Source organism: Lissotriton vulgaris, chromosome 10 (genome assembly GCF_964263255.1).
Source record: "Lissotriton vulgaris chromosome 10, aLisVul1.2, whole genome shotgun sequence".
Taxonomy (NCBI): Eukaryota; Metazoa; Chordata; class Amphibia; order Caudata; family Salamandridae; genus Lissotriton; species Lissotriton vulgaris.
The window spans coordinates 815,808,603-815,822,415 of record NC_141698.1 but is presented as its reverse complement, the minus strand read 5'-3'; the positions used below and the strand labels follow the sequence as shown (position 1 = coordinate 815,822,415).

At 41.1% G+C, this 13,813-nt stretch overlaps 1 protein-coding gene across 1 annotated transcript in view; it reads left to right on the top strand.

Moving 5' to 3' along the window:
• The window catches only part of EGFR (epidermal growth factor receptor), a 414,372-nt gene extending 406,891 nt beyond the window's left edge, over nucleotides 1-7,481 (top strand). Inside the window, exons 27-28 of the mRNA XM_086941735.1 lie at nucleotides 248-350; nucleotides 6,588-7,481. Coding sequence (XP_086797861.1) covers nucleotides 248-350; nucleotides 6,588-6,925 — 441 coding nt within the window. The 3' untranslated portion in view covers nucleotides 6,926-7,481. The remainder of the gene's footprint in view (nucleotides 1-247; nucleotides 351-6,587) is intronic.
• The last annotated feature ends 6,332 nt before the right edge of the window (nucleotides 7,482-13,813 follow it).

Below are 13,813 nucleotides of genomic sequence, written 5' to 3'. Positions count from 1 at the left end.
TTCATCAGAGAAAATAAATCCAAATGAGCATTGATAGCAGCCATATTGGCATCTGTGTATTTTGTTGTAGCTCTGTCGTTGAAAATGTTTAAGGTAAGCTAAAGAGTCATTCTTGTGCATAATTTTGTAAATGACAAAAAGACAAGGTCTACATATCTTCAATTGTCTGATGGTCCTTCTCATGTTAGGCCTGTGCTGTTCGGTCATCTCTGTTAACTGTTTGCATGTTTTACTCTAAATCTTCCAGGGACCCCCCACGAGAGAAGATAGCTTTGCTCAAAGGTACAGCTCGGATCCGACTGTAATCCTGCAAGACGACAGCATTGATGATCGATTCCTGCCTGCGCCTGGTTAGTATATGACTCTCAAGTCAAATGTGAAATCATAAGCTCATGCGAGGTTTGGGAGGTGTTCATCTTTCAGTTTTCCTCTCACATAACTGCTGTGCCCTAGTTGATCTGTGTCGATCCAACACATTTTTTGACAATTTCTTAAATTTCCATTTACATTTTTTTCCAGCGTATAAAATTAATAGCTGGAAATTATTTGGCGACATTCGTGAGATCTCAAGTGGGCTCTATGGAGTCTGGACTGGTTCAATGATTGCTTTCTACGCAACCCTGTGAGGTGCGACCAGTACCTTAAATAAGGGACAAGAGCTCCCATGGTATCCACACACAACCTCAAACTTCACCATCCATTGCAATGTCTTGCATGTTTTTAAGTGCAACAACCTCCCTGTGTGTATGTCGGAGCCATGAAAGTAGGTGTAAGACTGAATATATTTTTAGGCTCAACTGAAATAAAGCTTTAGCTCTCAGTGACGGAAAAATGTTTGTATAAAAGAAAAAGTTTTATGCAGATAACTGCAAGAGAGAGTTGTTCTGCAAACGCATTACAGGAGTATTGCTATGTTGCAAAATATTGTATACCATTTCCCAAAATTGTTCTGTACAGTCTTTAAAATGTCAGTTTCTAATATTTGAACATAGCTAGCTAAAGAAGTTTTTCAGAAATACTTATATTCAGCACAAATCTCTAAAAGACAAAGTAAGTTAACAGCAACATATAGTTTTGAAGGATAGTGAAAGAAAACTTTTATTTGAAAAGAACCAAGTGAAAACAGGAAAGGGACGCAGAGCAGTAGCAGAGAGGTGGGATGGGAGGCGGTACAGGAACAATGAGGGCAGTAAAGTGGGCCTTCCAAGGGCATGGCTCTGCAGAATGAAGTGAACATCCACAGGCTTTGATGGTTACAGGCTGTAACCATAAATAGTTGAAAAAAATATACAGCCAAAAGTCTGAAATTGTTGAGTGCTGTTTTGTCAACACTTCAGATATTCCCACTGCTCAATTTCCCCAATGCAATGTACAGACATTCTGAAACACAATATTATACACCTCTGAGTCTCAATGTACACAAGTACGTCAAATTTTTTGTTCAAGGTGGAGCCTCCCTACAAATGGAAAAATAAACTGTACACATTGAGGAATCAGCATGTTGCACAATAATACTATGTACAATGAAGTTCAGGTTAGCTATTTCAATTCTGCACAAAGTTGTGTTTGCTGGAAGTACTTTTCACTTTACTCGATTACAAGAGAAATGATATTCTCAATCCCACCATAACAATCATAATAAAACTGGATGACAAGTTTCTTGGACATACAACACCCAAGCTGTGCACTAAAACCCAGACACATTACCTCAGTTTGAAAACAAAAAACTCTGGAATTTAGCCCTGGGATATTGCACAGTATTGGGGAACACTCGAGTAGACACATGCAATAATTTTGCATGCATGGTGATACCATACAAGGACAGTAATTTTAAGTGTAGAGTTACCACCCTGCTATTAGTGACTAGTCCCTTAGTCAGCAAGTCTAAGAAGGCAATCGGTACATAATAAACATAATACAAATTCTGCATACTTGAGGATACATCGGAGATGCAGTTTAAAAGAAAGGGCTTTAATGAAAGAATATTTAAGAAGAGGTAGTAAGAACTGTTGCAGCAAATATGCTTGGTTTGCATCAAATGGCCACAGATAACGTGTTTGCTTGAATGGGGATTTGAATAAAGTTTTAGTAATAAAAGGATCATTTGACATAGTCCAAATGTCTTTGCTAAACCCACCCTGAATGAAAGTTGAGAGATTTTTTCAAGGTCGTTTTGTACACGGCAAATAAACAATGTGGATTCAAAGTTTTAATGTCCGAGATTAGGCATATCAAAACTGAAAGGATCTTGCCTTTTCTGAGCAAAGCAGAACATCGATTGGCTCGTACAGGCCTAGCTTTTCTCAGGCTCATTGCTTTTCGGCCTGATCAAACTATGCAGTTTTATTCTAGGCCCATATTGCTGCAACACGTGTAAGAAAACAGACCACTTTGGTGTTGTGGGTATTTACTAGAAACTGGCCCAATCTATTAACTAAAGCGTAGCTGCATTTAGCCAGACTTGGCATAATTGGTTAGGACATTGTTCTTTTCAAACCTAGAAATTTCTTCCAGGTCAATCTGTTATCAGTTATAAGACACATGTACTTATTTTCAACAATACCTTTAAATTAGTACCTTTTTAGCTCATTGAGAAGAAAAAATCATATTTCTCAAATCTCTGTACTTTTTATATGCCGATGTGGAGAAGGCTGATATTACAATAGTCTTATATTCCTTGCTACAAGTGTTGTAACCTAACTTGAATATGGTTAAAAAGCATTTACCCTCAGACTCGAACAAACCAGAGCTGTGCGATTTACCAATCGTGTGGCATACACTAACGATATTAAAGGTGGCACTGCCCATGTTAAACAATAATGAAACTGAAACACAGCCTTGTTTTACTCCTCTATAAGCATGTACTTTACTAGAGATGCTAGCCAATGTTGTGATCCATGTGGATGCCCATGTTAAATATGCACAGCAAACTACTCCTGGCAAGAGGAGTAAATCATTATCCAGAATATGGGTTGGGAATTGGAAAACCCCTATATTGAGTCAGGGTGTAAGAGGAGTCGTTTCTACATGGGAAACAAAAACAGATAATTTACAAGTGAACATTTTCATTCCATTTATGCATGACATGCAGAACCGTATTCCTTGTTACAATTCTTCATGCAAAAACGTTACATATTTGAGTTGCCATGGAAATCGAAGACTGTCATAGATTTTCATTACTACTAATGGGATTATTGAAAAATCAATTAAAAGTTGATAATAGCTCTTAAAATGGAAGTTATCGTATGGGAGCAAGATTTGCCACCAACCTTTGTGACTCTGACTGCCAGTTTCCAATAAAGTGTGCAAACACATAATGAATATTAAGTTGATTATATTATAAGAGTTGCAGTTTTCATACCACAATCTATCTAGACAAACATCCTACTTGAAATCACATTAAGGTACATGCTAACTATATAGAACAGTGATTAGCTATGGTGTTTTGAACTAAAGGAATGTACCACAATAACATATATTAAAATGTAATTTTTCATGGTGTACATCGTTAGCCCACCTACCAGTTATCTTTTTACTTTCGCTTGATCCAGACGTGAATGCAAAAAGTTCTGTGTACTTCCCATCAGTTAGTTTCACCAATTATTGTTACGAACTAATGGTGCGCTTACAGTTTAATTAGTTAGTGTAACATGTTCATGTCCAGTAGGCATTCTACCGCTTTGTTTAATCTAATTACTGAGAGCACAGAATTTCAATATTTCAGTGCATCTATATTATAAAATCTTCTAATTAATGCAGTCGTCACCGACTAAAATTTACATTATCCTGATAAATTCGGTCATCGTAGATGTGTGGAGGGATAGAAATTGTTCAACAAGAACTTCATATACGTTGGTCCATTTTCCTGCTAAGTGTCTTCAACTTGGGCAGCCAGAATTGACGGCGTGAATAGGATCTAAGGGCTCCCAGCTCTAATTCAATGTGAATGGCTAAAACTGCAGTATTGTGGGAACAGGCCAGAGTCATTCTCTTCCGTCCATTCGATTTGCGCGGTTGCTTTCTTAAATCTTGGCCCAGTAGAGAGCAACAGGTGGCACTCTTGCTGACAGAATTATTCTCGTGATTGTGGTGATATTAAACTGTGTTGTAAACCTACCGCCTTGCTACACATTTCTACACTACCTTTCTAAAAACATCTGCCAAGAATAAGTAGAACCGACATTTTTTCAGGGTTTGTTCCACGCTGTCCAAGTTAAAGGTCGGACAGCATGGGTGCCATTGCTTGCTGGCTGGTGCTATATACAATTAATGCATTAGGAACTTATTTGTGTGTAAGGGAATTGGGGAAGTAGTCAATCTCCGGTTCTTTCAATTAGAAATTTGATCCACAGCACAGGGCATCCTGAGGTTCTGACTTCAATGCAGTTTATATTACCTGGCACGGCCCCACTAATAATTTGATAATCTGGCTCCCATGGTCATGCACTATTTAGTTATAGGGCAGCATATGAAAGATAATTAGTTTCATAGGTAGTGCTTCATGCTGCACTGTGACTCCGACCCGCTATAAATAAAGGGTGTTGGTACTGCACTTGCTGGTCGCAGAGTGCATTTGCTAGACTCAAAGGTCTGCGTGTAAGCTCTGGTCACAGTTCTAAATCGTCATAAGATAGGAGGTGTAGTGTATCTGATCTAAAGGAGTGCATGAAACATTAGGTCACAGATTTGCCTTCTCTGTGAGGTAGATAGGGGTGTTGACGATTTGTTGTAGAGATCCTTCTGTAAGCAGTCCGCCCAAATTGAATTCCTGGTAAAATGACTTATGCACACCTCAAGAAACTGCATGTGAAATGCAAGGCAACATTTGGATCCTTACAGCTTTTTAATCAATCTTTCGTTCCGTTAAGAGTTGAAAAATATGGTCAGTTGTGCAGCAATAAACATTTACAATGAAGTGGCAGAAAGTCGAGCTGTCTTGTGCTACATGCCTAGTTATTATTAGTCAAGTACAAGTCAGACATGTTTTTCCTGGTGCCACTGGATGGTGGTCCTTGGCTAGCTTGCTATCGCCATTTACAGGGGTTCCCTATTGTCCCTTTGTCGGATTTTGTATGCAGCTGGAAAGGGAATCTAATAGTGCTGCCATGGCATCAATAGCTGCCCCAATTTGGAGTGTGCTCTTGCTTACATGTGTATTTGTAAAGTGCAAGTTCACCCAGAAGGGGATCTTGGTGCTGAATAACAGACGTTTATTGTTACCCAACTGTACTCATTTTATCAACCTCGCAAGGATGAAAGGAGAAGTGGACCCGCTGGGTTTTGAATCTATGACCAGGAGGTCAAACACAGGCCCCTACAGTGGACGCATTAGTCCACTAAGCCCCCAGACATGGCTTACATGCTTTGGCAGTGGTGTGAGGCCAGAGATCTGGTTCTTTTGCTACGTTTTATCCTGTTAGAATGGTAGGAAATGTGTGGTTCTCCTGCAATGTGTGCCAGATTGGATGGGAGACCTTGTTCATATTTCTGACCTCCATCTCTACTTACTCCCCATGGGCATCTAGCTATGGTCCCTTCTTCTGCGCAGGAAGAATAGACCGCTCTTTGCTTGGACTCAGAGTCACTCATCTTCTCACTTCACTCCAGTCCCACTTGCCCTGCCTACCGTTATCTCCCTTCAAACCATGCTTTTTTAAATAACAGATCAAGCATGTCTTTCACACTGCCTTCGAACAAATAAGGTAGAGTCGCTTTTCTGTTTTCAAAATCTCCAAATAGCACAATGATACATCACATCCCTGAGGACCAGTGACTTCATACCAGAAGTAACACACCACAAGATACTGATCCGACTTTGGAAAATTATGTAATAATTCTTGTTGCATGTCAGGGGCAATTCTGATCACCCTGGGTAGATTTCCCTTGGCCCCAATCTAATCTGAAGTACATCAACTTGCCATTTTGAACAGGGAAAACAGACAAATGGTGCCCCACAAATCTCTACTGTACTTATCCAGAAGAGTTTGCATTTGGAATGTAACAGTAATACAAGTTGTACAGAGATACAGGGTTTTAAATGGGATCCCTTTTCTTTAACTGAGCACACACAAGAAATGTGCAGCACTATTTTTAATAAGCATTATTAGAAAACAACCTACTTAAGGAGTCTGGGTGCCAAAGTCTTCTCACACAGCACCGTAACTTGTCAAGAAATCTCAGGCTCAGCAGCGGCTCGTGCAGGAAAGAGCAGTGGGGCAGTGAGGCCGGCTGGAGGGGGGATTTCAACGCTCGATGACGAGCGGAAATTAAATAAATAATTAATTTTCCCTCATCATCGTCCGTCGAAATCCTACCCACCCGCCCCACCGTCACACCGCTCTTACCTGCACGGGCCGCGGCTGCAGGCTCCTCTCCCACTTCAATGTTGACATCGATAAAGCCCTGACGAGAAGTCAAGAGACTAATCATTCTCTGTTCTCGTAAATTTGTAACCATAAAGTTAAGATAATTTGTACTGTATTTGTCATTTTGTAAAATTGTTAGGCATTTTTTATGTATTTACCCAGACGGTTTTTATGAATGTTTCAGATGAATTTATAACTTTAACTCATTTCTTTGCTTTTTAGAATACGTGAACCAAATTGTTTCCAAAAGGCCAAGTGAATCCAATGTGCAGAATCCAGTCTACCACAATCTGGGACTTGTTCTGTCTCCGACGGCTTACCTGTACCAGAACCCCCAAAGCATGGCCGTCAACAACCCTGAATACTTGAACACAGCCCATCCTTTCATGACCAATGGCACTGGCAAAGGTGAATTATGGGACCAGCAAGAGAACCACCAGATTAGTCTTGACAACCCAGACTACCAACAAGACTTTTTCCCTAGGGAATCTAAGACTAATGGCACTCTACTGCTTTCAATAGCAGAAAACCCTGAGTATTTGGAGGCGGGAGCACCCTGATTTGCTCACATGAACCTATCAGCACATTTGGATGCTAGACAAAACATTCCTTCATTGCTGGAAAAACTTTAACCCATTTGGGTGTTTTATGCTCATCCTTTTTATCTGACCAATGAGAAAGACATTAATGAATCTTCAGAACACGTTTAGCGCGTGGATGTGAGCTGCAACCACTGCGCTCATTCTAAACGTCCCTCTATTCGTTCCTGTATATAAAGCTGCAAACATTGTACATATGGATTTTTACAAATATAAGCCCTTATTTCCATTTTTTTTCAATTTAAGACCAACAGCAATGACACCATTTGGATATTCTTGTGAACACTTTTTTTCGGTAAAATTATGAATTCCGTTTTTTCTATGTCATTTTTTTACCTTCAGAAGCCGAATTCTAGTGAAGGTTTTTGAACTGTGTGGAACCTTGAACTATGGATTCTTAGCTGATGATGACCGACTTCTAAGCAGCTATCTAAGTATTATAGATGTACATGATTTGGATTAGGTAATGTTCCTCCAATATTTGTGTCACGTCAATAAACATAGTATGTAAATACCATTCATGGCTCCCTTCTTGAAGTGCAGATTGGTAATGGGTGATTTGGTGCAAAAGCCCAGTGATGCCACCAATTGTGCTAGCTCAAAAATGAAAAGTCACACATCTTTCCAGCCATTGTCCACTATGTTGTTAGTCATTCCACCTTAAAACAGTTTCTGATTTTAAATGTCCTCTTTTGTATATTTTCCTAAAGTTAATGGTTAATAATAGTGTTCTAAATTTAGTGAACACAAAGCAGCTTTTGAAAGGAAATGTATACAGTATTTATAGGGTTTTCAAATATGGAACAATATTGAAAGGCCAGCAGAGCACTTTACTGAAATTAGTTTTATTTTGGTCGTAGACTTTCAAGCATGAGGTGCAGGACCTAAATGAGGGAGGATTACAGGAAACAGGATGTGATGCGGTGGGACGGGAACATATAAATGGGACAGTACTAGTCAGCATTTAACCTTATTTACAAGACAAATATTTATTTTATTATTTGATGCACGGGAAGAAAGCCCTGTGGACAGAATCACAGGAAATGTTTCCAAATATTTTTAAATGTGCATACCATACGATCGTAGCACATCTAATACATACATTAAGTAGTGGAATGCTATACACCTTAATAGTTCTGTCTGTAGACGGTGCTTTTACATAAAGCAATAAACATCAGTCAGTCATGATGCTAAGATAGGGTTCCACATCACAATCCCCTGTGGAAATTTCCCACAACCCAGCAACTCAGAAAAGCTAAATGCCCCCCAAAACAACCCACCCGTGCACAGTGAAAACTGGTTACCCTTGAACTTGAAATAAAAGCACTCTGGAAGAAAGTTAACTAACTCATCCACTATCTCATTCACAATAGGTTGCCTAATGAGATGAACAACAATCCCTCTCTCAAACTCACCCTAATAGCATCCTCCTTGCCAATTCTCACGTAGCCAAGTCATATTACCAAAAACAACTTCCCACAAAATGACAACCCTGCTAATTTGCCGGCACCAGTCACTGGTGATAACCTATTCTCAATCAAGTCAATATAAAATGCACACGATCATGTCGCTAGTCTGCAACTCCAAACTATTATTCCACCACTATCCTGAAACACCTGCCACGCCTGTCCATGACTCCTTCTAGCCAAAGGTGCAAGTAAACATCTCACCAGTGCTATCACTCTCGTTCATCTAAAACCCACATGTCCCGAGGCATCCTGTCCTTCTCAGCTTCTGCAGCTGGAACCAGCCCAAAGAATAACTGTGACAAACCATTGGGTATATTGTTGTCCACATTTGGCAAGTGTCTGGCTCTAAACAAACTACTGTGAGGCAAGTAACCCAGCATGGACTTGCACAAGTTCAGATCCCAAACATATTTAGTTATTTACCTATTCACCAACTTCACTACAGCTTAGTTATCAAATCACTGGACATCACCCGCTTGATCCCAACTATTCCACCTGCAGCACTAGTGCCACTAATAAAGTAATGAACTCCAAGAATGTAATACTTCTGCCCTACTTTGGTTAATGTTCTGGCCATTCCTCTGCACACAGATGTCCATACCAGACAACACCAAACCTATGGGCCCAGCTACATCTGAATAAATCTGTATCTGCCACAACATTTTATCATTCAATGACCAAATTGTAACATCACTTAAGTGATGCAAGAAGTACTATGCCACTGACTCCTAGTTTCATTAGGCAGAGAAAGCCCATTTCAGGAAAGAGTCATGCCCACTTCAAACTGCATTCCCTGGAGGGAGAAATTTCAGAACACAAGCCTAATATCAGATTTGTTCAGTTCCACTAACCCCCTCACATTGTTTCAACATCCTAATGGCATAATTAGCGGATGCATATTGCAACAATGCATCATCTTGTGTTATGAAGTTATTCACTGAACTACACTCTGGTAATGACAACTGATGGCTCAAGCAAAGCTCTCTTGAGGCTTTTTATGAACCACCACCAGTGGGGAAATCATCAAATCTGTCAACAGCCATGTATTACAGGGGCAGGCCACCCTAGTCTCCTCCATCTCATTGGACAATTTTGTACTAAACACTCGTAGCAGCTCCTTCATTGACTTCAAGCGACTTCAAGTTCATTGACTTCAATCCTAACAAGCATTTTATCCTGTTAGGATAAAATGCTGGTCACTCACACAGCCTGTCACTCCTAATTTGTGTGCAAGCCCTTTGGTAAACTCAGCTGCTGACCTCTGCCCTTGCCTTGTTGCCACTACCTCCCGCTTCCTGCTGTAACCTCCACAAACATTGAGTAATTAGGTCCTTCCCCAACACTTTGAGCACCCATGTTTGGAATGACACAAGGCCCTATTGTAGAATCCCAATTAAAACCCTAGCATGCCACAGCTTTGAGACCCCGCCCTCTTTAAACTACCCCCAGCCCAAGGTGGGTGGGACACCTGGGACACCACAGAAAGGGTCGGTACTGTATCAGCAACCCACTTGATGTTAATGCTGCAGACGCCTGCCACTTAGTGACCATCCACAGCAACCATTGAATGGTGTCTGGTTCCCCCCATGGCTTTTCAGTGGGAACACTTAGCCTGGCCTTAAAGTCCTCATTGTAAAATAGCTCCACCAATGACCCAACATCCAGCTGTGTCTTTCTTATAATGTATTTAAATAGCATCACACACCAATCTGTATACTTCTTGCAACAGACATAGGCATACATTATAAAGGCCAGTGTCCTTCTCTCAATGCTTCACCAGATCCGATTCTTCCCCATTTGCTTGAACCTCTTCGTCCAATAACTTGTATGTATCAACGCTCTGTTAGATTGATAAACCCACAATAATGCAAACAACAATCACTAATTATCCAGAAACTAAACTAAAGATTGTAAAATTAAAAAATAACAAATTCTCTGCACATGCATTTTGGTATTCAAAACATACAGAATATCTTGGTTAGTGTTTCATACTTGGCAGGGCAAATACATTATTTTAAATAAAGAAACATTAGATGCCTTAATGCTGGACAAATGACTAGTATGTGCAGCAGCGGTCCGTGCCAGCGGCCCGTGCAGGTAAGAGCGGTGGGGCGGTGAGGTCGGGTTTGGGGGGGGGGGGGATTCAACAGACGACCATGCGGGGAAATTAAATTAGTAATTACCTTTCCCTTTGCTTCGTCCGTCGAAATTCCCCCTCCCCCCCAATCCAGCTCCACCGCCTCACTGCTCTCACCTGCACGGGTTGCTGCTGAGTATATGTTTTAAATCTTGATTCCCTTGTATGCAAAAAGGGCACCTGAGTCTGAGATGTTCTTTCTTATGCCACTTAGCTTAGGTATCCATTTGTTGTCATGTTAAACATGATTTTATAAAATTCACGGTTAACCACGAACAATAAGGCTGCAACATTTTTACTTTGGGTGTATCCTCTATGAATAATTAAAAAATAGCTGTACTTATAAGTCTGCATGTCTGATCCATTGATACATTGGTTTTGTTTGAATAATTTGTTTTGGTGGAAGGGACTTATTGTGCAAAAGCGTATGAAAAATGTTTGTGAATGGTGTACTTTTGCAGGTTATCCAATCCAGTGTGTTCTTAAAAAGAGTTCTGAGCGTGACAACGGCCACATTTCTTATCTTATGTCTCCATCTTGCAATATTGCCACATGTCTTAAACGTACTCCAGGTGAGTTCAAATTCCAGATGGATTATCAGCACTGGGATGCTTTGGTGAATAGTTAGGAGTTATGTAGGATGTCACCTTCCACTTCATTGAGAAAATTATGTTTTTCAGAAGAGACACATTGCACTCCATATAAAAAAGAAGGTGGAATCTTCACATTGTACACATTTATGGCATGGCCCAGATGTTTTTCACTCAGCACGTTGTACACAATTCTTGTGACTACAGAATAGGACAACCCTTTTGCTACTAGCTGCTTAATATGAGGCATTAACATTCATATTCTAGTTGATTCCCATACTAAGACACTTATAATGTTAATATTATTACCCAAGAATCAAAGTTTCATCCTGTTGTTACATGGTGCTAAATGGCATAAGAGTGAAGGCAGGAGAGACCAGGTTGGAGCCCTATTACAGCCTTATCAGAATTACGCTTATCAACATGACATTGCAAGCATAGAGAATAATGTCTACATTTGTGTTCCCCAGAACATGAGGAAATATTCTAATTTAATTAATCACTGTAGTAAGATCATACAAATAGTGTGAAAACAAACAGCCTTATTTTAGGTCATGACTTGATTCCATAAGTATGTGGATAGTGGCGTCAGTGTATAGCGAGATTAGGCTGGTAAGAGAGTCTAAGGCATTTGGAATAGTTTCCATAGGATGTCTCTGTCAGCCTTATTGAAGGCAGTTGTATAATTGTGAGAGGCTATATAAACTGGCTGCCATTTTATAAATTACATATTGTTTGTAGATTAGTTGAACTGCTGTAATTCCCCTGAGGAATTGTCATTGTCTGAGATTAACTCCTTAACTGCAGTGCAAATTCCGCCGCAGTGCGGGAGTTCTGAAGAGTGGGTGGGCCGCGTCAACCAACAGACGTGCTCAGCACTAGCCAGATAGTGCACGCGACGGCCATTGGCCAATGAGCACAGCGAAAGGGTTAATTCAAGCATTCCATCCATTACCTTGTTTTGTTGCCGTAAGTGTGACAGGAATGCCCAGACGTAGGTCTGGTGCCAGTGGGACCAGGCTATGCCTGCTGATGAGCCCTAATAAGCGGTCCTGGGTTGCTGGTGTTCCAGTTCAGAGATGACCTGGCCTGGCAGATCGGGCTGGACTGTTCCTATTAAAGCAGTATGAGGACTAACTTGCATATGGCTGTATCCAAACTGAGGTGGCATGGTGGGTGAAAAACAATGGATTGGAATGCGACCCAGAGTGATTGCCACTGGCTGAGATTAGTTAAAGCCTTCCATTCATCATCTTGTTTTTGTTCCCATAACTGTGACAGGAATGCCCAGATGTGGGTACAGAGCACACTATGCCATTGGAACCAAGCTATATAAACTGATGATCCCTATTAAGTGTGGAACCGCTCCTGGGTTCCTTGTGCACCGGTTTAGGGAGGACCTGGCCTGGCAGTTCAGCCTGGACTTTTCCCACAGGAGCAGGGTCAAGACTCATTTGCCTACAGCTGGCTCCAAATTGAGGTGGCATGGTGTGCAAAATATTGATGGACTGGGATGTGGGCCCAAGTAATTTCCAGTAGCTGAGATTAATTCAAGCATTCCATTCATCAATTCTTTGTATACTTTAGTGTGTCACACTAAGAGGGACGGGAATGCCCACATGTGACTCCTGTGCATACTGCGTCACTGGAATCAAGTTATATGTGGCTGATGAGCCCTAACAAGGGCAAAACCGGACCTGGGCTGCTTCCGTACCGGTTCAGGGAGGATCTGGCTTGGCAGTTTGGGTAGAACTGTTCTAATACGAGCAGGATCAAGACTGACTTGCACATAGCTGGGTCCAAACTGAGGTGGCAAATTGTGCAGAATGTTGATAGACTGAGATGCAGCACAAGTAGTTACCAGTACCTGAGATTAATTCAAGCATTTAATCCATCATTTTTTGTATACTTTAGTGTGTCCCACTAGGTGGGATGGGAATACATAGATGTGGCTCCCATGCATCGTGTGTCTTTGAAATCAAGCTATACCAGGCTGATGAGCTCTAGTTGGGGTGAAACCAGTCTTGGGTTGCTTGTGTTCCGATTCAGTGAAGAACTTGTTTGGCAGTTCGGGCTGGATTATTCCCACTTGAGCAGGGTCAAGACTGATTTGTACATAGCTGAGTCCAAACTGAGGTGGCACAGTGTGCAGAATAATTGAACTGGGATGCAACCCAAGTAATTACCAGCAGCTGAGATTAATGCAAGCATTCCATCCATCAGTTTTTGTATACTTTATTGTGTGACTCTGATTGGAAACAGAATGCATAGACATGGGTCCTGTGCACTCTGTGTCACTTGAACCAAGCTATATCTGGTCAATGAGCACTAGCTATGGCAAAACCATTCCTGAGTTGCTTGTGTTCTAGCCCAGGGAGGACTTGGCTTGGCAGTTTGGGCTGGACTATTGCACAGGAGCAACGTCAAGACTGATTTGCATATAGGTGGGCCCAAACTTAGGTGGCATAGTGTGCAAAATAACAATGGGCTGGGATACAGCCCGAGTAATTACCAGTAGCTGAGATCAATTTAAACATTGCATACAACAATTTTTTGTATACTTTAGTGTGCCCCCCTAAATCTCCCTAAGTTGGAATGTATGCCCAACTGTGGGTCCCGTGCACACTGTGTCACTAGAACCAAGGTATTTCTT